This window comes from Protopterus annectens, chromosome 13.part0 (genome assembly GCF_019279795.1).
Source record: "Protopterus annectens isolate FY-2018-M chromosome 13.part0, PAN1.0, whole genome shotgun sequence".
NCBI lineage: Eukaryota > Metazoa > Chordata > Ceratodontiformes > Protopteridae > Protopterus > Protopterus annectens.
In genome coordinates this window covers 904,898,898-904,925,134 of record NC_056747.1, presented here as the reverse complement: position 1 = coordinate 904,925,134, position 26,237 = coordinate 904,898,898, and the positions used below count along the sequence as shown (strand labels likewise).

At 47.2% G+C, this 26,237-nt stretch overlaps 1 protein-coding gene across 1 annotated transcript in view; it reads left to right on the top strand.

Annotated features, from left to right (window-relative positions):
• VAT1 (vesicle amine transport 1) overlaps positions 1 to 26,237 on the top strand; it is a 441,315-nt gene that overhangs the window by 155,277 nt on the left and 259,801 nt on the right. Inside the window, exon 4 of the mRNA XM_044054658.1 lies at positions 18,695 to 18,784. Coding sequence (XP_043910593.1) covers positions 18,695 to 18,784 — 90 coding nt within the window. The remainder of the gene's footprint in view (positions 1 to 18,694; positions 18,785 to 26,237) is intronic.

Sequence of the window (26,237 nt, the reverse complement as noted above, 5' to 3'; positions counted from 1 at the left end):
AGACGAAGATTGGAGACCTATCTTAGACCTATCCATCCTAAACACATATCTACAGGTGCCAAAATTCAAGATGCTCACATTACAGCAGCTTCTTCCCATGCTGGGCAAGGAGTCTTGGCTGTTAACACTGGACCCCAAGGAGGCATACCTGCATGTCCCTGTCAGGCAAGATTGCAGAAGATACCTCAGATTTCTTGCAGGTTCAACCCATTACCAATTCTCTGCATTGCCCTTTGGCTTGTCTACTGCGCCCAGAGTGTTTATGAAATGCCTGGCATCAGTAATCGCCTTCTGCAGACTACAAGGGATACAAATCTACCCATATCTGGACGACTGCCTGATCCAAGCGGACAGCAAGGACATACTACTGCAGCACCTGGCGTTTGTAATAAAACTGTTGAACTTCCTGGGATATACAGTCAACAAAAAGAAATTAAAACTAATAATTTTCCTGGATACAACCACCCAGATGGCCTACGTCACGCCAGACAAGCAAGGGCAACTGTCTCAATACTTCAGAAAAATTACAATTTACACCAGGCTAACTGCAAGGAAAGTACTGCAGGCTCTGGGATTCATGGCATCTTGCATCCTACTAATCCCATGTGCAAAGCTGCATATGAGGAAACTTCAATGGTACCTAAAACAAACTTATGGTCTCAACACAGCCACAGCTTGGAAGCAATTATACCACTCATTCCATGCCTTCAAAAGGAATTTATGTGGTGGGCTCAAGCTTGCCAAAGAAACACAGGTCTTCCTTTCAGTGTACCTTAAGCAACTCAAATCATCACAACGGACGCCTTAGACTACGCCTGGGGAGCACACATGACAGATCAGTGCATTCAGGGAAAATGGACCCGAAAAGAGAAGCACCTTCACATCAACCAAAAGGAAATGCTAGCCGTGCAAAAGGCTATTATGACCTTCAAAGACCTACTGCATCCAGGCTTGCTATTGATAAGGACAGACAACACCACAGTGATGTGGTACATGAACAGGGGGGAACTCATTCATACCCCCTGTGCAGGCAAGCCATGACCCTATGGAACACAGCACTGGAATTGCAAATTCAACTACAAGCACAATTCCTGCCAGGGAAGGAAAACACACTGGCAGACAACCTAAGCAGAAATATGACAGATCCACATGAATGGAAGTTGCATCCTCAAGTTTTCACAAAGATAACTCAGGCATGGGGACAGCCAGACATAGATCTCTTTGCTACCCACAGAAATTGCCAGTTGAAAAAATTTTGTTCAAGGACCTATCCACAGGCCTGGAATGTGGACGCACTTTCCTTCAATTGGGCAACATTGACAGTCTATGCCTTCCCGCCTCTTCCTCTGCTGCCCAAAGTTCTATTAAAAGCCAGAGCAGAGAGGCCGAAAATTATTCTCATTGCTCCAGACTGGCCAAGACAACACTGGTATCCGCTCCTGAAGAGCCTGACACATTCCCCACCATGGATCCTACCTCTAGTCCCTCTTCTGTTGTCCCAGCACAACTACAAAACCCTTCACAGCCATCTCAAAACTCTAAATCTAGCTGCATGGAGAATTCCTAGATTTCCCAACAGTTTCTCCTCTCCAAGGAGGTGCAGGATGTCATATTGGGAGGCCAGAAGGCCTTCTATTAGAAAGGCCTACTCCGCCAAATGGAAACGATTTTTTGCCTGGAATCAAGAAAAGGGACAGAATCCTTGGGTAATAAATATACCTCAAATTTTACAGTACCTAGCTGAGATGTTAAACAATGGACTTTCCTTCTCCTCCATCAAGATCCACGCTTCAGCCATTTCTGCACAATACAACACAGATCCTCCTTTATTCTCTCATCCTCTCTTAAGGCAGTTCCTCAGGGGGGCAAGGAATATAAAACCCCCAAGGAAACCACCAGTCCCTGCTTGGGACCTCAACTTCGTATTGGAAAAGCTGACCCTTCCTCCCTTCGAGCCAGCTTCTTCAACAGAGTTACAGTACTTGTCATGGAAAACAGCCTTTCTTCTGGCTATCACCTCAGTACGCAGGGTTTCGGAGCTACAGGCCCTCAAGGCTGTGCAACCATTCATCATTTTCCATCAGGACAGAGTTTCCTTACGAACCAACCCTACCTTTATGCCAAAGGTAGTATCCAGTGTAGCTTTGAATCAGACTATCCACTTGCCTACCTTTTATCCTACTCCACAAAACAAAGGGGAAAGACTACTACATTCCTTGGACATTCACAGACAACTTTGTTACTATTTGGACAGGACAAAGCCATTCACGAAATCTGAGCAACTCTGTGTCCTATGCTGCAGGTGCTCAAGGAAAGGCTATTTCCAAACAGACAATTTCAAAATGGATAGCCCACTGCATACGCTTTTGTTACTCATTTCATGGAAAAACTGTGCCTGCATGCATCAGATCCCACTCCAGAGCCACAGCTACCTCTGCAGCCTTCCTCAGGGGGGTCCCTACCAAGGACATTTTGGAAGCAGCCACCTGGAGTTCAGTGCACACTTTCTCCAAGCACTATCGCCTCCCACTATACTCAAAATCTAGAGTGGGCTTTGCCACAGCAGTCCTGCAGGGCATCCTAGCCCCTCCTAGTTCCACTTAGTGCCTACCACCCTTACTTAGCTTTGGGATTCTACCCATCTGTTATGACTGCAGCTGTATGCATGATGAACATAGTACAGTTTTGTACCTACCGTAAATGTAGATGTTGGAGTGCTCATACAGCTGCAGTCCAGGTTTCCCTCCCTCCATCCCCTCTTAGGACAGGCCTTATGAAAAACACTTTTCATATAACTTTTTTGGGGTATTCTTTTATGGTGTATTTGCTTGCAACTACAGTTTTTGATTTATCTACATTGCATCTTTGCATAACCTTGTTTGCCTTCCTTCTGAGGGCACCTGACATCTGGGGCAAGAAAAACTGAATTAAATGGCGTCTGCTGCCTCTTTTATACCCCTGCCGCACTGACGTCAGGGAAGAAGCGACGACAACTGACGCCGGAGCTAGACTTTGGAATTCGGTCGACCGAGGACCCGCCTGACGGCAGGATAACTCATCTGATGTTATGTGATCCTATCTCGCCTACATTCTGTACTGATGGGTTCGGAGCCGATCCCTCGGCTCCGACTCGGCACGCTTATGCTATAGAGCGAGGCCTCTTATTGGCTGAGCTATCTTTATCCCAGGATGCACCACCACTAATCCCCCAGATCTCGTTTGCCACTAACAAGCTTAGACGTGGTCTCAACATTGGCTGGGCTAAGTACTATTTATTAGGCTTTTTCCTGTCACAAATTTCCTTACTTTGAACCCAAAAGCTGTTTTAACAGCTATTGTTGTTATATTAGTGTGATTGGTGAATTTCTGTTGGTAAATTCGTAATTTTTTTAGTCAGGGAAGGTTTCCTGTTTTAGTTAGAGGGGCCTTCCCCTGTTACTTTGCTTGTGTTTCTTTCTTGGGTCAAGTACCCGTTTAAGTTAGAGGGTCTTGACCCTCTCTCTCTCTCGTTTTTGTCTATTAACTGTTTAGTGTAAAAAAAAAAAAAAAATGTTGTTATATTTGTTAAAGTTGTTGAATTTAACTAAAGTTTAGTGTTTTTTCTCTTAGATAGGTTCTGTGGCATAGCAGTTATGTCTAAAGAACACAAACCCTCCGGGTTTAAGAAATGCACGAGGTGTGGTTTTAAAATGTCCATAACGGACGACCACTCCTCGTGCGTCTATTGCTTAGGTGCTAAACACCTACAAGAGTCGTGTAGTGTGTGCCACGCGTTCTCTTCTAGAGTCCTCCAGGAGAGGAAAAACAAATTAATCCTCAAGGGATTAATCAAGCCTTCCTTTGAGGAGGCTTTATCTTCCTCTCCGTCTCCTTCTAAAAAGAAGAAAGCGTCGGCTCCGACCAGTCAGTCGGAACCGACCGCTAAAAAAGCTAAGCAGACTTCTCCATCGGCTCCACGGACTTCGGAGCCGAGGTCGGAACGGTCTCCCTCGATGCCTCCAGCCTCAACCCCTCTGGTTTCGGAGCCGAGGTCTGGGGCATCGAGAGGCGGGTCACCCTTATCGGCTCCACTGATATTGGAGCCGATAAGGATTACCGGCTCAGACTCTTCCCCCTCGGAGCCGAAGTCCTTATCGGCACTGAGGGAAATTTCCTTGAAACCTCCCTCGGAGCCGATAGTTGTTGAGTCCATTCGGAGCCGGTCCCCGAGCCCTTCGGAGCCGATGGAGAAATCGGTCCGGGCCCGATCGGTATCTTCTAGATCATCCAAGATGTCTGATTCGGACATCGACAGGGTGCTCCTTCGTCTCTTCCAGTCTCCGGTGTTCCAAAAGCTAGTTTCGGCTCCAGCCCATTTGGCTTCGGAGCCGGTGGTCCACTCCCCTACTGTGGTTCCTCCTCCAACAGCTTCGGCACAGTTGGAGCCAGTGCTGGTGGAACCTGTGGAGGTGTTAGGGTTGGGCCCGACCCTTGCTCCAACTCCGGCTCTTGGGTCGGAGTTCAGTACACGGACTTCTTCCTTCGGCCCTGGGGGGGAGGCTTCGGGATTGATGCTTTCGGTCCCAAGTCTCCCTCTTGGTGCGTCGGCGGCGGGAGTGCCGTCGCCACGGAGGTGGGACCCTCCCAGGATTCTGAGGATTCTGGTGGTCCCGCCTTCAGGGCTATGAGGAGTGCTTTAGCCAAATCTTCCTTGGCAACCTCCAAGGTTTCCCCAGCTCCTTCCCTACATACGGAGACTGGGTCGTTGGCAGTCCCCCTGTTCTTAGACAGCGGAGCCCCCGGGCCTCAGGTTACCCCCGCTGGGGTTTCTCCCCCTCCTGGAGGTCCTTCTGAAGCCTCTTCGGAAGAACCCCCCAGGAAGAGATCGTGCAAGAGGAAGCACGTTGACTCCCCTGATAGTCTCTGACATCCGACACTGATCTCGATGATGCAGAGGGGTCCCCTAAGTCGTCCTCGGATGATGTCTCCTTTGCAGACATCCTGGAAGCCCTAAAACAACGAGGCGGCTGGCAGTCCAAACCTCCCTCTGCTGATGAGTCGGTGTTCCTGAAGGCCTTCGGGGCTCAGCCCTCCGCCTCCTGGGTGTCTCCGCCCTTCGACGAGCTCTTGGATTTGATCTGTCGAAGGGTGTGGGAACACCCAGACTCTGTGGAACCGGTGCCTGCTCGTCCGAACAAATTTCTCTCTGCGCCCCCGGATAGAGAGTTCCTAACTAAAGGTGTGGCTGTAGATGCTTTGGTGGTGGCATCTGCTACACAGCAAGATGTAGCAGAGGCTTCTACGTCCGTCCATCCTCCTAATAAGGAGTCTAGGGGCATGGATCGGTACGGAAAGCGCACCCTCAGTTCAGCGGCCTTTACACTGAGGTCCTTGAACTACCTTACGCACTTTACCAGATTTCAGAGGGATCTGATTAAGGAGCTGTCCGATACCCTCTTGGGTAACCTGCCTGAGGAGCTGGCCCAGACTGTTGGCTCTCAGCTGGCTACAATGTCGTCCATTTCGAACTCGTCCATGAGGCTCAGCCGAAGGGGCGAGTAGAGCGGCGGGTACAGGCATTGCTCTACGGAGACAAGCCTGGCTCCACCTGTGTCATTTTGCGGAGGCCTTTAAGTCTTCATTTGCCGACGCCCCCTTTGATGGGTCCTCCCTGTTTGGACCCAAGGTAAAGGACACACTGACCCGCTGTGAACAGGAGGGTAAGACTCTGACTGCCATAGGGGCACGATTTTCCACTCCCTTTCGGCCTTATCCCAAGGCTAAAAGAGGAGGGAAAATGTGGTTCCGTAGATATCAGAAGCCTTACCCCTCTCAGCAGGAGGATTCCCCTTCCAGAGGCAGAGGAGGGGGAAATTCTTCAGGAAGACGCCGTCCCAGAGGCGGCAGAGGCCCTTGCAACACTGGAGACCGCGAGTCCTTTCGTGGCTCTTCAGCCTTTCATAGTCCCTGAGGGATTGCCCGGCTGTGCTGCTCCGGAGCCAGTCGAGGGTCGTTTCTCGAAGCACCTAAAGGCCTGGGAAGGTATCACCCAGGACCAATGGCTGCTTCGGATTATCGCCGGAGGTTACTCCATCCCATTCTCTCACCACCCCCCTCAGTCCAAAAAAATCCCGGACCCGCCACCCAGTCAACGGGATACCGCAGCCTCAGAAGTTTCAAAGCTGCTGCAAAAAGGAGTCATCCAACCGGTTCCCGCAGACCAGATCGGATTAGGGACTTACTCAAGATTCTTTTTGGTGCCAAAAAAGACCGGGGACTTGAGGCCCATTTTGGACCTCAGCATCCTAAACCGTTCAGTCAGAAAGTCCAAATTCTGAATGGTTACCCTATAAACCATTCTCCCATTGCTGGAGAAAGGTGTTTGGATGTGCTCCATAGATCTCAAGGACGCGTATTATCAAATCATGGTACATCAAGCGTCCAGGAGACATCTGCGCTTCAGCCTAGGAGGCAGTCATTTTCAGTTCCGTGCGCTGCCCTTTGGTCTCACCACAGCCCCCAGGGTGTTCACCAAGTGTTTGGCAGTCGTGACTGCTCACCTGAGAAGTCTAGGATTCCAGGTGTTTCCGTAGCTAGACGACTGGCTCCTAACTGCCACCTCCAAGCATCTACTTCTGCGGAGCCTACAAGCCACTATATCTCTGGGCAATTCCCTTGGAATCACCTTCAATTGGCCAAAGTCTGTGTTGCTGCCATCTCAACGAATAAGATTCATAGGGGTAGAGATAGACTCAAACCAAATGCGGGTCTATCTACCTACAGACAGAATAGAAACCATACAGACTCAAGTTCGAGCCTTACTTCCCAGGTCCAAAGCCCCAGCCAAAATGGTCCTGCAGCTATTAGGATCCATGTCCGCCACGGTTCTTCTAGTCCCCTTGGCAGGGTTGCACATGAGAATTCTCCAGTGGCTTCTTTCAGCTCAGTGGTCCTTTCAGGAACTCCCCCTCAGTCACCTTGTATGGATCACGGAATCTTGCAGACGGGACCTTCGCTGGTGGCTAGTGCCCTCCAACTTGGATCAGGGACGACCCTTTGTTCTACCTCATCCGGCGGCCACTTTGACCACGGACGCCTCCTAGACGGGGTGGGGGGGGGCATTCCCTGGGCAGGTCAGTCCAAGGCAAATGGCATCCGGAAGAGACTTTGCTTCATATCAACATCTTAGAAATGAGGGCAGTACTTCTGTCCCTTCAAGCCCTTCACGATTATCTCCCTCAGGGCGTAATTGCTGTTCACTCAGACAACATGTCAGTTGTTTGGTATCTGAACAAACAGGGAGGGACCAGATCCTATCCTCTTTGCAGAGAAGCCATGAGAGTTTGGGAATGGGCAGTCTCGACCAAACGCTTCCTAGTGGCTACTCACATACCGGGCAAGTCCAATGTGATAGCCGACAGATTGAGCAGAACCATCCTCTCTCCTCACGAATGGTCTCTGAATATGACAGTTGCAAGTCAGATTTTCAGCGAATGGGGAGTTCCGTGTTGCGACCTCTTCGTGACTCCTCTGAATGCGAAGTGCAAAGAATTCTTCTCCCTAACCCCGGCTCCGGGGAAGAGCCCCATGGACGCATTAGTCCATCCTTGGCCCACTGGCTTGCTTTATGCCTTCCCGCCAGTTCCTCTCCTTCCCAGAGTGATTCAAAAGGCATCTCTCTTGGGGAGCAAAATGATCTTAATTGCTCCTTACTGGCCTCGTCAAGTGTGGTTTCCCTATCTTCGGAAACATGCCCTGGGAGGTCCATGGTTCCTGGATCAGATCCCAGACCTACTGGTTCATCAGTCGGGACTATTCCACCAGTCCCTTCACACCTTAAAATTGACGGCTTGGCTCCTCCTCTTCCGACGATAGTCAGGAGTCGTGCATTGGATCCAGATGTTGTTCATATATTATCTTCGGCCCATAAGTCTGCTACGAAGAAACTGTATTCTAGCAAATGGAAAAGATTTGCTATTTGGGCTCAACTCAGGGGCCTGGACCCCATTTCTATTCCCGTGGCAGAAGTACTAAAATTTCTGACTTCTCTTTTCAATCAAGGCTCTTCAGTTTCTACCATCAAGGTACAATTGGCAGCAATTTCTAATTTTCACGAATCCATGGACCCACCTTTAATGAGCAACAGATTGTGTAAGACCTTCTTGAAAGGTGCTGCTCTATTAAGACCTCCGATTTCTCATCCTGCATCTCCATGGGATCTCGATATAGTGTTATGCGCCTTGACTTCTTTCCCCTTTGAACTGGCAGCTACATGTGATCTAAAGTTTCCGTCATGGAAGACGGCCTTTCTGGTGGCGATTACTTCTGCCAGAAGAGTTTCAGAGCTTCAGGCTTTGTCAGTAAAACCCCCGTACTTGGTTTTTCACAAAGACAGAGTATCCCTCAGGCCAAATCCTTCCTTTGTCCCTAAAGTCTGTTCTAGTTTCTGCTTACAACAATCGTTAGAGCTTCCAGTTTTTTTCCCAAAATACTCTAACAAAGCGGAGTTCATATTCCACACATTAGATGTCCACAGACAGTTACGTTTTTATTTAGACAGGACCAAACAAACAAGGAAAACAGATCAGTTGTTTGTATCCTTTGCAGACAATAAATTGGGCAAAGCTGTCACAAAGGTCACTATTGCCAAATGGATCAGGGACTGTATTACTCAAGCTTATTTTTATTCTAACAAAGAGCTTACGCCTCTGTCAAAGCTCATTCTACAAGGGCTATGGCTACTTCGATAGCATTTCATTCTAAGCTTGCTATTAGTGACATTTGTGCTGCGGCTACATGGTCTTCCCGCACACCTTTATTTCACACTACAAATTAGATGTGGCATCTAGAGGACGAGCTTCATTTGGTTCCACAGTGCTCAGGAGTGTTTTCCAATGAGCCACCCGGGATTTAGGTGCTAGGGACGCTGTCCCATCAGTACAGAATGTAGGCGAGATAGGATCACATAACATCTTTTAGTTATGTACTCACCATAACTTTAGATGTTTGGGATCCATCTCGCCTACATTCCTAATAACCCACCCTCCTTCCCCCTTCCTTGGAGATCAGAGGATATCAGAAGGTCCGAATCCTGTTTCATCTTGAAACATCTAACAATGTTATATAAACAAGCTGTGCATGTGTGCATGAATGCGGACAAACAAGATCTGGGGGATTAGTGGTGGTGCATCCTGGGATAAAGATAGCTCAGCCAATAAGAGGCCTCGCTCTATAGCATAAGCGTGCCGAGTCGGAGCCGAGGGATCGGCTCCGAACCCATCAGTACAGAATGTAGGCGAGATGGATCCCAAACATCTAAAGTTATGGTGAGTACATAACTAAAAGTTATGACTGCAGCTGTATGAGCACTTGAACATCTACATTTATGGTAGGTACAAAACTGTACTTTAAGGCAGAAGAGGTATTAAAGAAAATGGAGGATAAGGCAAAATCTATGCAAACTGCGAAGGATTTCTTACAGGTTCAGCCTCCTAGATTTAGCAGAAACTGGCCAACTAAGAATTGGTCCTTTCCAATTACAGTCAGACCTCAAAGGGGAAGATACAGACGTCCAAGAGGTAGAGGTCAAACACAAGGTTCTTATAGGCCTCGACAATGGGTTGCATCAGGCCAGAAAGAAGGGGAAGACAGGCCACAACCATATAAAAAGCAGCTCCAATGACTTCCCACTACAGCTGCCAAACAAATCCTTCTTGGCAGCCACCTTGGGAGGAAAACTGGCACTCTTCTACCACAATTGGCAAATGAATCACCAAAGACAAATGGGTTCTCAACATTGTATTTCAAGGTTACAGGTTCCACTTTCACGCTCTGCCAAGGTTAAAAGGAATGCCAAATCTGCCGCCAAATCAATGGGCAGAGGCTCAAAAACAAATTACAGCACTCATGGATGTCAGAGCTGTTCAAAAGGTATCATCACAGGAGCAAGGACAAGGATTTTACTCAAAACTCTTTCTGGTACCCAGAAAGGACAAAGCCTGGAGGCCCATTCTGGATCTTTCATCTCTAAACACATACCTGGATGTTCCGAAATTCAAAATGTTGACATTACAGCAGCAGCTTCCCATGCTGGGCAAGAAAGCTTGGCTCGTGACTTTGGACCTCAGAGGCATACCTGCATGTCCCTATCAGACAAAACTGCAGAAGATACCTCAGATTCATAGCTGGTTCAATGCACTACCAATTCTCTGCACTGCCCTTTGGCTTATCTACTGCGCCCAGGGTCTTCACAAAGTGCCTGACACCAGTAATTGCATTTTGCAGACAGAAAGGAATTCAAATTTATCCGTACCTGGACGACTGCCTGATTCAAGCAGAGAGCAAGGACATTCTTCTAAAGCATCTGGGGTTTTGTAAAAAAGTTAATAAGTTGCCTGGGGTACACTGTAAACGAAAATAAATGAAAACTAGTGCCCTCACAAGAGATTATATTCCTGGGTGCCAGCTTGAACACAACGGCCTAGATGGCTTATCTCACGCCAGACAAACAAGAACTGACTCGGTACTTTCAATTGATGGCAACAAAGACCCAGCTCCCTGCAAGAAAAATTCTGCAGGCCTTGGGTTACATGGCATCCTGCATACTACTAATTCCATATGCCAGACTGCATATGAGGAAACTACAATGTTACCTAAAGGATGTATGGTCTCAACACTGTCAAAGTTTGGAAACAGTTATACCACTAATCCCTTGCCTTCAACAGGAGTTTCAGTGGCGGGCTCAAGCTTGTCACCTCAACAAGGGACAGCCTTTTACACAACCCACAGCCAGGCAAACACTGACAACAGATGCATCGGATTACGCCTGGGGAGCACACATGGCAGGCAAATGTATTCAGGGCACGTGGACCGCAGAACAAAGGCATCTTCACATCAATCAAAAAGAGATGCTAGCTGTACAAAATGCGATTGTAGCTTTCAAGGGCCTGCTGCATCCAGGACAACTACTACTAAAGACAGACAACACCACAGTTATGTGGTACATAAACAAGCAAGGGGGCACTCACTCCTACCCCCTATGCAGACAAGCTATGACCTTATGGAACACAGCTATAAACCTTCAAGTTCATCTGCAAGAGCAATTCCTGCCAGGAGAGAAAAACACACTGGCAGACGACTTGAGCAGAAACATCATGGATCCCCACGAATGGGAGTTGAATCCACAAATATTCAGAATAACACAGAAATGGTGGAGCCCGGACATAGATCTGTTTGCATCCCCAATAAATTGCCAGCTACAAAAATTCTGCACAAGGAGTTGCCATCCACAAGCATGGAAAGTAGATGCCCTCTCATTCAGCTGGAGGAACCTACAAGTATACGCTTTCCCACCACTACCTCTTCTGCCAAAGGTACTCATAAAAGCCAGGCAGGAAGAGCCAAAGATGATCCTGATTGCACCAGACTGGCCACGCCAGCACTGGTACCCAATCTTAAGGAGCTTAGCACAAGAACCACCCTGGATTTTGCCTCAAATCCCACATCTGCTGACTCAGCACAACAAACATACTACACAGCCAGCTAACTACCTTAAACCTAGCTGCATGGAAGATTCCTTAGTCAAGCAAACAATGCCTCTCTCTAAAGCTGTTATGGATGTCATTCTGGAGGCCAGAAGACCTTGTACCAGGAAAGCCTATTCAGATAAATGGAAGAGATTCTGTGCCTGGAACCAAGCTCACAGCCTTGACCCTCTTGTCCCAAACATTTCTCAGATACAATACTTAACTGAGATGCTGGACAAAGGACTCTCCTTCTCATCCATCGAGATCCACGCCTCTGCCATCTCTGCTAATTACAACACGGATCCACCAATTTTCTCTAATCCTCTGTTAAAACAGTACCTCAGAGGGGATAAAAACATAAGACCGCCCCCGTAGAACACCTACTCCAACTTGGGACCTCAACTTTGTTTTGGAGAAGCTAACTTTACCTCCTTTTGAGCCAGCCAACACAGCAGAATTAAAATACATCTCTTGGAAAACTGCTCTGCTCCTGGCAATAACATCAGCACGAAGAGTTTCAGAATTACAGGCACTAATGGCAGTGGAACCTTTCCTCATTTTCCACCAGGACAGGGTGTCTTTACGAACTAACCCTACTTTTATGCCAAAAGTGGTATCCAGTGTGGCACTAAACCAAACTATTCACCTGCCAACTTTTTATCCTAAACCACAGAATAAAGGAGAGAGACTACTGCACTGTTTGGACATTCACAGGCAGTTACGCTTCTACTTGGACAAAACCAAAGCTTTCAGAAAATCTGAGCAATTGTTGGTAGCATATGCTGCAGGAGCACAGGGAAAAGCCATTTCAAAACAGACTATATTTCAAAATGGATAGGACATTGTATACATTTCTGCTACACATACCATAGAAAACCTGTACCTAGCAGCATTAGATCTCACTCCACTAGGGCAACAGCCACTTTAACTGCCTACCTCAGGGGAGTACCTACCAAGGATATTTTGGAAGCAGCAACTTGGAGTTCTGTACACACCTTCACCAAGCATTACCATCTGCCTCTATCCAGAGCTGGCTTCGCCACTGCAGTGCTGCAGGGCCTTATAGCCACCCCAAATGCCTTATAGGACCAACCACCCTTCCTCAGCTTTGGGATTCTACCCAAGTGTAATGACTGCAGCAGTGTAACATGAAGAACGTAGTACAGTTTTGTACCTACCATAAATGTAGATGTTTGAGTGTAGACACTGCTGCAGTCCAGGTTACCCTCCCTCCTTCCCCTCTTACTGGCTGGTACGTACCTATGTCTTCTACCCTTACTACCTATGGGGAGTATTTGCTGGTAGCTGTAAATTGTTTTTTTTGCTTGTCTTATGTATGTTTTATTAGCAATTGGAATTGCCTACATATTTAGAGGCACCTGACATCTGGGGCAAGAAAAACTGAAGAAAATGGCGTCAGCTGCATCTTGTATACCCCAGTCGCACTGACGTGAGGGAGGAGGCGACAGCAACTGACGCCAGACCAAGACTTTGGAACTCTGGCCGACTGCGGGGACCGCCTGACGGCAGGATAACCCAAGTGTAATGACTGCAGCAGTGTCTACACTCGAACATCTACATTTATGGTAGGTACAAAACTGTACTTTTCCTTACCTAGACTATCTGCTCCTTGCTGCTGCCACCAAGCGTCTTTGCATGGCCAGAGACTCCTTCTGCATCTTGCAGTCAGTCTAGGGATTGCCCTCAATGTCTCCAAGTCCCTCTTGAACCCGGTACGGATCATGGAATTTATAGGGGCACGGCTGGACACCCTACAATTTAAAGTCTTTCTAACTAGGGACAGGGTCCAGAGCCTACGGGCCCATGTCTCGGTGATCCTTGGCCCCAGGCTGCCAATGGCGGGCGATGTTCTCCGAGCCTTAGGCTCCATGGCTGCAGCAATCTCGATCCTTCCCTGTGCATGCCTTCAAATGTGGGTGCTTCAGTAGACCCTTGCAGTACAGTGGTCTTGGCTAGACCTCCCCATGGACTATCCAATTCTACTTCTCTGGTGGCTCCAATCGCCGGAAATCTTGGCTAATACATGCGAGAGATGCAATTATACAGCCAAACTGGAGGCTAAGCTCTCTCAACCCAAGACTGGATCAAACAGTCAAGAGAAGAAGGGAAATGCTTGCATCACACCACCAGTCTCACATAAACCCATTAAAGCAGCACTGGAAAAAAACACACATAAATACATAAAAACATACTCGGAGGCTCTAAATAAAAATCTGCAAAACCAACAGAGACCTCCAAAGCAAACATCCAAGCAACCTCCACCACCCAACACAAACCATGAAACACATACTTCACAAAACCAGTGTGCCATGCAATCACAGCCCTTAAGGCAAAATAACATACCCAACATACTAGTAATAGGTGACTCTATAGTCAGGCACACTGATGTCCCACTCACGAGGCTGAATAAGGAGAAGGTTACTGTTTGCTGCCTGTCTGGCGCCAGGATCCGCCACATAACACAAGCAGTCAGGTCACTACAGAACAAATACAAATTTGACTCTGTCATTGTCCATGTTGGTGTGAATGACCTGAGCCGTACCTCTCTGGACTACATGAAAAGAGACATGGAAGAGCTCTCTGATCACGTAGCCCAGGCTGGTATGACCCTGACCCTGAGTAGCATCCTGCCCTCACCAAGAATGATACCACGGTATAAAGAAAAATTCTCAATTTCAACAATTGGCTAAGTTTCTGGTGTCATTCAAAGGGGATCCAGCGTCTGCCTGCCTGGGATGACATGCTTGACAAGCCACGCTGCTTCGCTAGAGACTGCTTGCACCTGTCACCCTTAGGCTTTCGAATACTGGCCAAGGCTCTTGTCACCCCCATAGTGCCTTTTTTAGGCAAGACTCAAAAGACAAACCTACTACTGTAAATAGCACAAGTAACACAAAACTGAGGGTAGTGCTACTCAATGCCAGAAGTCTGAACCTCAAAATGCATGCACTCGAGGCACTCCTCAATATGGAGAAAATCGATATATGTGCAGTAACAGAAACCTGATTTAAGGCTCCAGAGAGCACCCCAGCACTACCAGGCTACAACTCATACCATACATTTCTGTCACAGAACCCAAACCAAAATACAAAAGGCGGGGGCGTATCCATATTCATCAAGGATACCCACACCTCCAGGTTAGTGGCACAGCACGATGCTTCAGAGATCCACGTGCAACTAACAATGGGCAAAACTGCAGTTCAAATTGTAACTTGCTACATATCACCCATCATGTCCCATGACCCCCATTCCACGTTCCTGGAAACACTGGGAAACATAAAGGTCCTACCAAACACCCTAATGTTGGGTGATTTCAATTATCCAAACATTAACTGGGAGAACTACTCCAGTACTAACTCCCTTGCCCAACATTTCCTAGAATTTATAAACTGAAACGCCCTGGTTCAACTGGTCAACACTCACACCAGAGGTGACAGTATATTGGACCTGGTCATCACCAACATGGGCAACTGGTGTTCCACACCGGAGGTCAACCCCTCGCTGTTTAGATCTGACCATAAACAAATCACTTTGGATATCCACATTCTGCCCCCACCCCCCGGACAAGAAAACCACAGTGAAAAACTTTTCAAAAGCAAACTTCACGTTACTTAAGACCGAGGTGGAAAGTTTCAAAGCCCCCATGCTGAAGGATAACGCTGTATAAGCTGCAAAAATCTTTACTAATGCATTCTACGGGCACCTACAAGAATGCATGGATCATGCCATTCCAAGTAAAACCAAGACTCACTCCTCCAAGAAAAGGAAACCAGTCTGGTGGACTCCTGCCATAAACAAGCTATACAATAGAAGGAGGAAACTAGTACAGAAGAGAGTAAAATCCCAAGAAGGGAAGACATCCCTGATCAGTATCAGCACAAAACTATGATTCCCTCATAAAATCATCTAAGGCGAGCTTTGAAAGAAAAATTGCCAAGGACTCCAATGATGACCACAAGGCATTTTTTAGCTATGTCAAGAATCTAAGTGGCAATGCTCAGATCTGCTCGGAGTTGGTGCAGAATGGCACAAAATACACTGAACCGACCGATATCGCCAACATCCTGGCAGACAGGTTCAGCGTTAACCTTACCCCCCCCCCCACCCCCAAGAGGGCCCATAACCATACCAGAAGAATGTAGAGTCCCTGAAATCACAGACACTTAGGTTAAAACAGCCCTCTCCAAAACCAAAAACACAGCATCAATGGGACCGGGTGATGTCCCAGGCTGCGTCCTACACGAGCTCAAAGACTTAACCCCTCACCTAAACACACTGTTCAAACTCAGCCTCTCCACGGGCTACGTACCCATAGAGTGGCACACAGCAGTGGTTATTCCACTCCACAAAGGTGGAGCCACAACAGACCCCAGGAACTATCACCCTATAAGCCTGACTAGCTTGGTCTGCAAAGTTATGGAGCGCTTCATCATGGAACTCCTTAACAGCAACATTGGGAACCTCCAAACTCTGGACCCTACCCAGTTCGGCTTTAAGGGCAGATCATGCCTACTGAACCTGGTGGACTTCTTTGAAACAGTTACCAAGGCTATAGATGAGGGAAAGGTGGTACACACAGCCTACCTAGACCTCGCAAAGGCCTTTGACACCGCTCCCCATTCTGGTATTATAGACAAGCTCACCAGCCTGAACATAAACCCCTACGTCATAAGATGGGTTGCCAACTGGCTCACGGACAGAACCCACATAGTGAGAGTTGCGGGAGCTAGGTCCGACTCTAAATCGGTTACAAGTGGAGTTCCCCAGGTCTCAGTCCTAGGACCCCTCCTGTTCGGCATATACTTCTCAGAGGTACAGGCAATCACAGGAGGACTATGGCTGACCAAGTTCGCAAAGGCTGCAAACTTGGGGCTATAATTGACTCTCCGGCTGACAGACATCCTCCAAAAGGGTCTCACTGCGATGGATACCTGGTGTCAAAATCATGGCCTCAACTTAAATGCCAAAAAGTGCATAGTCATCCCCTTTGGAAAAAACAAAGTACCCACAAACTACCACATAGGTGGTAGTCCCCTAATTACAGAAGACGTAATAAGGGATCTGGGGACCCAAGTAAATAGTAGTCTCAACTTTGATAATCACATTACCAAAGTGGTTAGAAAATCCTTCTACGTGGCCCACCTAATCACAAAAGAGTTTGCATCCAGATCAAAAGAAGTCATTGTACCCCTCTACTCATCAGACCCATCCTAGAATACAACGCCCCATTTGGGATGTACCTTACAAGATACCTGCAACAGCTGGAAAGACCACAGAAGTACCTCACCAAGAGGATCATTGGTCTCAAACAGATGGCCCTATGCAGCTCGAGTGAATAAATTACAGCTGTACTCAGTTGCATACCGCCTACTCAGAGGTGATCTGCCTGACATACAAGACCATGTCCAACCCAGAATTGATGGACATGCTCCACCTAAAGAAAACCTTATCCCCACGAGCCACACTCTCTAGGGATCTAAACCTCACCACAACAATAAATAGGACGTGCTGGAGGGATAGATTCCTGTCCCAGAGACTTCCCATGCTTTGGAACAAGATCCCAGTCTACATCAGACAGAGCTCCTCGCTAACACTCTTCAAAAGAAATCTTGACGAGTGGATGGGAAACAAAGTTTACCTCTGGGATCACTTCAGTGGCTCTGCTGGACAGAGGCACAGGGAACTAATCTAAGGGGGCGGCGAAAGCCGACACATTCTGGCTAGGTTTATAAATGCCTTTGGGCAGATAGCCTAGTACCTACCTATGAACAACTCGGAACGTTATGGTAAGTACATAACTTCTTTTTCAAGACGGTTGTCTTGTTTTGTTACTCGCACCATAGCAGAACCTACTCCAGGGAATGTTAAGGCACATTTCACCCGGGCCTTGGTTTCTTTGATATACTGGGAAAGGAGTGGACTCTAAAAGCATTTTAGAGGCAGCAACTGGGTCTTCTATTCATACATTTATGAAGCACTACAAACTGGATTCCTTCTCTAGGTGCAGAGGAGGTTTTACTAGGACCATTCTACAGTGGCTCCTGGACCCGCGTCCCTCTTAGGATGGATAAAGCTAGTCTACCCATAACCTACTGCAGCAGTGTGCATGATGAACATAGTACAGTTATGCAAGTTGCACTTTACTATAAACGCAGATGTTTGCGCTCTTCACTGCTGTAATAGCCATGCCCACCAATCATCCCCTTATTGTATATGGTTAGTGTGGGTCACGGATTACAAGTGGCTGTGATTTGGTCAGGATTATTTTTTCTTTATAAAATCAGCCAGAATGACTAAGTTTCCTCCAGAAAGGCTTAGCCTGTAGGCAGTCAGAGTGACTGTGTGTGGGAGGGGGATAAGTGCAACTTACACGACTGTCCAGAGGTTCTAGTTGGGGCTCAGTCCTGTGGTAGAAGTCAGTAGACTGTATCATATAACACAGGAAAGCTTTTATGAATTTACCACAATGTTAGGTCTTCATGATTATTGTCTGCTTTCATCATCCCTGCCCATCTTCAATTTGATCTTCTGCTTAGAGGTCTGGAGGAGTGACTCGATGTCTTTACCTAGAAAGCTGTGTGTATTAACTGCATGCTTTATCTATGGATTGCATTGTGGGAGTTAGGGAGAGATTCATAAAAGGTGCCAAGCAACTCTTGCTTGCTGCTAACCAGTCTTGAGATTGAAGTGGATGAATGTCTGTCACAAAGACCTAACATTATGGTAGGCACACTGCTTTCATATTTTGCCAAACAACGAATAGTGGAGAAATGAGCCCAACCCAGGACCCGTCTAAAAGGTTGGTCTCAGCTGAACAGATACTGTAAGAATATACATTTACTTCCACTGTACAGTTTTTAATTTCACAACCATGGAAGTTGGAATAGGGAAGGGTTAAAAATGAACAGAATACGGAGTTATTCATTCAAGCTCTGTTGCATGTATGCATTCTTGGGATTCAGAAGAATTGTACTTGGTCTGAAACTTTGTACCTTAGGCGACAAATGCATTTGGGTGTAAGAGTGTCCTGTGTGAAAGCTGAGGTATATGCATGACTGTATTCTTGAGCTGTGTACTGCAAGGCTTGGACATTTGACATTAGGATTTCAGTGGTAGTAAACTAGTTTGTACAGTGTTAATTGGTAACTCCTTGTTTGATCCCTTTTCAGGTGTAGATATAGTTTTGGACCCCTTGGGAGGATCTGACACCTGCAAAGCATTCAGTCTTTTGAAGCCTATGGGCAAACTCATAACCTATGGTAAGTGCACATCAGAACTGCTATTGCCACTTGTGTGTAAAACTGAAACATGTTTGAATTTTATCTTTTGACAATCTTTCTAGCTTGCAAACTGTGAAGTTCTTGAATCTGTTTTGGACCATATTTTTGATTTGTTTAGGTGGTACAGGTCTTAAATTTTTGTACCACTTAATTCAGTAGCATTTGGTGTTTGGTTTTATTGTTGCTGTTAGTGCCTCCCATTTGAAACCTGGTTTCATGTGTGCCAGAGAAATTGGTTGAACACCTCAAAGGTCTTGGCCAGGTTATTTGCTCTAAGTATGTTTGTGGATGAAGGAATAACTCCCTGCCCAACAGATAGTTCATTATAAGCTTTTAACGCTTAGATGGATAAGCCTAATAGAAGAGTTAGGTTATGTCTGTGGTCAGAGGCTTGGTAGATGCTGTGGGATCTTGTTGAGCAGTTTGTGTGGAGAATACAGTGTTATTGGTAGGAAGAAGTCGAGCAGTGTAAAGATGCAACATGGGGCTTTACTTCGTAGATGTGTTAAATACTTCATACAGTAATCTTTTTAAGCCTGCTTCTTTTGGGTCAGCGATGAGGAGGTATTCTTGGCTTCGGCTTCAACCTTTGCCTGATGATATTAAAGCTAAGTTGATGGGTGCCCCTCTAGGTAATAAACACTTGTTTGGCAATGCTGCTGCTGATTTAAATCCCTTCAGGATAAGGGCAATGAAATTAAATGTGCGCCTAAATTTCAGAGAAACTACCCTATTAAGCCAGCCTTTGTTCACAAGCAATCTTGCCTTCCTTCTAAGGGTAAAAAGGGTGGCAAGCAGGCTCCTCCTGTGAAGCTACTCAGACTTCTGTGCCACAGAAGTCTCTCTTCCTGAAAAACTAAGTGCTGTCTGACCATCCTACTCTTCCCAGCCACTTTCCTCTGTCCGCCTATCTATTTCTCTTTCTGTTTGGCTAAAGATTACTCAGGATTCCTGGGTTCTTTCCATTGCCTGCCAGGGGGTATTTCATGGTCTGGAAATCTCTTCCCCCTTTTATGGGAATTTTTCAGCCCCCTCAGGAACAGCTGATGAGTGATGATGGGTTCAGAGCCGATTCTCGACTATTACTCTGCCATTTTCTATAGCTCGAGAGATCTTTACTGGCTCGAAGCTACCCCTTATCCCAGAATGCCCAGCGTCAGCTACCCAGATCTTGTTTGCCGCTTTAGCTGCGAGGTTGCATCAATACCGGCTCAGGCTTAGTATAACTTTTTTCTCTATTTAAAGTTAAATAATTTACTTGAAAAATTGGTAAATTTTTTCTCTGGTATACCCCTCATCTCCTCCTTTGTTGTGTTTTTGTGCTGTGTTGGCCATCTCCCCTTAGTCGCTAGGCCTTCTGTTCCCAGAACTCATTTATTAGAGAGAGCCCCCCCCCCCCCCCCCAAGGACAGCCATTTAAATTAGAGGCTCTCCTTTAAGATTTTTATTAATATAATTTTTTTATTATTGTAGTGTCTTTTTGTGATACTTCCTTTTTTTCTCAAAATGTCCAAGGAAGTTAAAACCTCAGGGTTTAAAAAGTGTGACTCATGCTGTCAGAAGATAGCTCTGACAGATGGGCACACTAGTTGTGTGTACTGCTTGGGGGCTCTGCACCTGCAGGACTCTTGCTCTATTTGTCATGCCTTTAGTCAAAGGGCCCTGCAGGAGCGGAAAAACAAGCTAAACCTCCGTGGATTGTTGAATACAGGATTCTCCGGCTAAAGCATCTCAGCCAGTGAAATCTTTGAAGTCAGTCAAGCCATCAGCTCCATGTTCGGAACCAACCTGTGAGCTTGACAAACCAAGTGTGTCGGTGCCCTCTAGCACAGACAAGGCTACTCCTCCGTCGGCTCCAACTGTTACCTCGGAGCCATCTCAGAGCCACAAATGAGATGGGTCTCCTTCATTGGATCCGATTCGCTCTGTGCCACAATCACCCTTACTTCAGAGCACAGCCAGTCATTGCTAATCTTCCCACTCCTCTCGATCCTCAAGGTTATCGGATCAGGATGTGGAGATGGTGGTCAGTAAGTTGCTGAAGTCACAGGCCCTAGCAAAAATGCTTTCGAGCCCACCTCTGCTCCATCCTCTTTGATATCGATTCCTCCTCCGACTATGCTTAATTTGGAGCCAGAGTCCATGGATGTTTCGATAGTGGTTCCTTCGGCTCCGTTGACATCCTCTTCAGCTCCAATTACCTCTGTTCTTCCTTCCATCGAGGTATCTGGGCACCGAAGCTCTCTTCGGCTCAGAGGGGGGAAGTGGCATCGGACCCTTGTCCGATCCCGCTCTCTCTCGGAGCGTCGGCTCAGTTGAGCTTTGCTCCCACATTGGCCTCGGAGCCGTCGCCCTCAGCGTAGAGTGGGATTCCTGTCTCTTCGGAGCTTGGACCCTCTTTGTGTTGAGACAGTGATGCCTTCGAGGTCCTTCTGAGAGTGATGTCCCCACAGACTGCCCCACTATTGGTCCCATCAGCTTTCGTCCCCTTCGGTGCCTGTGCCAAACTCTGCTCCTCCAGCCCCAAAGCGTAGGGAACCTATGCTCCAGGACACACCATTGGGTGAACCCTCTTTTTCCGAAACCTCCCCAAAGCATTCTGAGCAGGCTTACTAGAAGAAAAAGTGCAAGAGGAAGCACCAAGGCTACCCTGAGTCTGTCACCTCAGATACAGACCTGGATGAATCGGAGGGGTCCCCAAGGGTCCCCCTCTGAAGATGTTTCCTTTTTCGGACATCCTCGAGATTCTTGGGCAGAGCCCATAGCTGGACTTCCCTAGCCCCCTCAGAGGATGAGTCTGTATACCTGGATGCATTTGGTTCCCGTCCTTCCACCTCCTGGGTGTCCCCGCCTTTTGATCCACTCATGTCCGTAGTGTCTCAAAAGGCTTGGTCAGCTCCAGATTCCATAGAACCTGTCCCGAGGAGACCTAATAAATTTATCACAGCTCCCCAAGACAAACAATTCCTGACTAAAGGTGTTCCAGTTGATGCCATGATGGTAGCAGCAGCCACAGAGAGAGAGTTAGCTGAAACCTCCTCATCTGTCCATCCACTGAATAAAGAGTCTTGTCTGATGGACAGATATGGGAAGCGAATGTTTTCATCCGTGACCTTCTCCCTTAGGTCCCTGAACTATCTTTCCCATTTTACTAGACTTCAGAGGGATCTCCTAAAAGAGCTTGGCGATACCCTACAAGATCCCACAGCTGAGGGAGCTTCGGCCAAGGTAGCTACCCAGCTGGCGACTTTAAATTCAGTAGTCAACTCCTCCTATTTCATACGCAGGTGATGGAGTGAGCAGAGCTGCAGGAACAGTAGTGTCTCTTAGGAGACATTCTTGGCTGCGGCTGTGTCAGATTGCGTAACCTTTCAGAGTGTCCTTCACCAATACCCCCCTTTGATGGCTCCTCTCTCTTTGGTCCTCAGGTGAAAGACATGCTTACCAGGTGCCAGCAGGAAGGCAAGACGCGCTCTGATGTGGGAGTCCGTTTTTCCACTCCTACCAGACCATACCCAAAGGGTCAGAAGGGTGGAAAGATGTGGTTTTCGAAAATCCCAGGGACCCTTGCCTGATGCACATAGTGATCCCCCCCCCCCCCCCCCCAGGGGCAGAGGGAGAAACAATGGCAGATGCCGCCCTCATGGCAGAGGGGGTCCGAAAAATCAGGGTGACAGATGTGTTCTCTTCCAAACCCTACCAACATCCCTGAAGGGATTCCCGACTGCTCAACACTGGAGGCAGTCTGGGGAAGGCTTTCATTGTACCCAACCGCCTGGCAAAATATTACAAAAGACAAATGGGTACTATTCATTATATCTAGAGGTTATAAAATTCCCTTCCATCAGCCCCCTTTTGTTTCACAAAAATCCATCCCAGATGTTCCACCCAATCTAAGGGATCAGGCAGTCACAGAAGTTTCAAGACTGCTAGAAAAAAGAGCCATCCAGGAAGTCCCCGCAGACCAAGTAGAATCCGGAACTTACTCAAGATTCTTTGGTGCCCAAAAAGATAGGGGACTGAGACCAATTCTGGGTCTCAACAGATTAAACAAATCTGTACAAAAAGAAAAGTTTGTATGGTAACACTGCAGTCCATTCCCCCCTTCCTGGGTCAGGACAATTAGATGTGCTCCATAGATCTTTGGGATGCGTGCTATCATATAAAAATGTACAGACAGTCCAGGAGGATTTCTACGCTTCCAGCTAGGGGCCAGTCATTACCAATTCAGAGCTCTGCCCTTTGGTCTCACCACAGCTCCCAGGGTGTTTACCAAATGCATGGCAGTAGTTACAGTTCACCTGAGACGTCTAGAATTCCAGGTGTTTTTTTATCTAGACAACTGGCTCCTCACTGCTACCACCAGGCAACAACTTTTAGAGGCACGAGATTACACCATAACATCCTGTGCTCAACTAGACATCACAATCCACTTCAAAAAATCTGCTTTGTTGCCCTGTCCGTCTATTACATACATAGGAGCAGAGCTAGACACAAGAAAAATGATTGTAAAATTGCCTTGGGAAAGAGATTTTCATCGTGTTACCGTGGTTATCCTGTCGTCAGGTGGTCCCGCAGTCGGCCGGAATTCCAAAGTCTTGGTCCGGCGTCGGTTGCTGTCGCTTCTTCCCTGATGTCAGTGCGCCAGGGGTATAAATAATGCATCCGACGCCATTTTCTTCAGTCTTTTTTGCCGCGCGGTGCCCGAAGCAGAAGCAGTTCGCAAGTGCCGGTCGGCCGACTCCTGTGATTTTCGAACTCGAATTTCAGACCGAAGTCTTCATTAAAGCTAAGTACCCCGTTGGGGAAACTTTTCTTGCCTCAGACAGATGTCAGTAAAAGTTAACAATTGTATTTCTTGTGGGAAGCAAATACCTCATAAGGATTTTCATTCTTACTGCATACCTTGCCTAGGCCCAGACCACGACGTCACTAGTTGTCATTTTGTGCTAGGTTTAATAAGCGTACTATAAAAAGACGCTTTGATTTCGCACGACACTACTTCGGTAGAAAATTTAACTACACCATGCCGTCGGAGCAACCGACTACTGGCATGCACAAAAAACGCAAGGATAAGGACAGGCAGCCTAGACCCAAGCCAGACTCCGAGGCCTCGGCTGGTACGGTCTCCGGTTCACCGGTCTTCAGTGAGGCTCCGACGCAGCCCCTGACTACCGCAGATCTGGAACCAGAGACCGCTTCGGAACTTTTGGCGGAAAGTACCAGGCTGACGCAGCCATTTTGTACAGGCCCTACCGACGACACCACCGAAAAAGATATCGGTGCTGCAGAAACTGTCCGTTTCTGAAGGCGTCTTCAGACCGATGACGCTCACCATTAAAATGTACCCTAAGACGAAGACTCCTATTAAACCTAAAAAGACTGCACTTCAGTTCCCTGTTCAAGGCCCCATGCCTAAGAAACAGATGCTCAAAATGGCTGAAGATTTGATTTCTTTAATCAGGGGTTCCCAACCCCCTCCTGACAAAAGGCCTAGACAAGAGGAAGATTATGCATCCTCTGATCAAGTGTCCATTTCCTCAGGCTCCTCAGAGGACCAGGATTACTCCTTCTCCCCTTATGAAGTTTCTGATGCTGAGGATTCCATTCCCTCAGCTTCCTCTCCTGAGGACTACTCCTTTGGGGAAACTTTACACACTATGTGGGAACACTTTCACTGGGAAGGTCAGGACTACTCTGACTCAAAGAAAAGGCTCAGAGAGTTTCTTTTACTCCCCCAACACAGACCACTTGCCATCCCCCTAGTTTTAGACATTGTGGATGATGTTTACTTAGAATCCAGTTTGAACCCAGACTCTCTGCCTCCTGCCCCGGCCAAACCTGACAGATACTACAGAGTGCTTGATTCCCACAAATTTCTTTATAAAAGCCCTGTTGCTGATCCAGAGACTATCTCCCAGGGTCCCAAAGGGGCTAAGGCTTCTCTGACAAAAAATCCTGTACCCTCTGAAAGGGACTCCAGAGCTCTAGACAGGTGGGGGGGAAAAAGGTTTACACCTCAGCCACTTTAGCTATATGAGGGTACTAAATTGCCAATTTCACATGTTAAAGTATCAGCAATTTCTTATATCTCAGTTAAAACAAAGAATGAGCACACTCCCTCAACAGTCTGAATTGAAAGAAATGCAGGATCTGTTGCACGCAACTGAACAGGTGGGCAAACATACTTTAGAATGTGGGTTTGATTCTTTAGAGGCTTCCTGCAGAGCAGCTGTCACTGGGTCTGTTATACGTAGGCATGCTTGGTTAAAGGAACAAACTCTGCCTGATCATGTTAAAGCAAAACTTCTAGATGCTCCCTTACAGCAGGATGTTCTTTTTGGAGTTAAAGCAGAAGAAGTTTTAAAGAAAATGGAGGATAAGGCTAAATCCATGCAGACAGTCAAAGATTTCCTACAGGTACAGCCCCCTCGCTTCAGCAGAAATTGGCCAACAAAAAATAGGTCCTTTCCAGCTACTGACAGACCACAGTGGGGTAAATACAGACGTCCAAGAGGCAGAGGACAACCTCAAGCCCAGTACAAACCTCGCCAATGGGGCACTGCAACACAGAAGGGAGGAGAAGACAGGTCCCAAACTACCAGAAGGCAAACTCAATGACTTGCACCTCATCTGGCCAAGCAACAATCTCTTGGCAGCTCCCTTGGGAGGAAAACTCACACTTTTTTCGGACAACTTGGCACATTGTCACAAAGGACAAATGGGTCCTAGACATAATTTCACGATGATGCAGATTCCATTTTCACACCTTGCCAATGAAAAGAGGAATGCCAAACCTGCCACAAAATCAATGGGCAGAGGCACAAAAACAAATTACAGCTCTCATGGGCATGAGAGCCATTCAGCTGGTACCTACTCAAGAGCAAGGCCAAGGATTTTACTCAAGACTCTTTCTAGTTCCCAGGAAGGACAATGCCTGGAGACCAATTCTGGACCTTTCAATTCTAAACGCCTTCTTACAAGTACCCAAATTCAAGATGCTAACACTACAGCAGCTACTTCCCATGTTGGGCAAGGAAGCATGGCTAGTTACGTTAGATCTCAAGGAGGCATACCTGCTTGTCCCTATCAGACAGAATTGCAAAAGATGCCTCCGTTTCATTGCAGGTTCAACCCATTACCAATTCTCTGCACTGCCCTTTGGCTTATCTACTGCGCCCAGGGTCTTCACAAAATGCCTGGCACCAGTAATTGCATACTGCAGACAAAGAGGAATTCAAATATACCCATACCTGGACGACTGCCTCATCCAAGCAGAAAGCAAGGACATCCTCTTACAACATCTGGCTTTTGTAAAACATCATCTAAGTTGCCTTGGGTACACAGTAAACTAAAAGAAATCAAAACTAGTACCCTCACAAAATGACATTCCTGGGTGCCAGCTTGAATACAATGGCCCAGAAGGCTTATC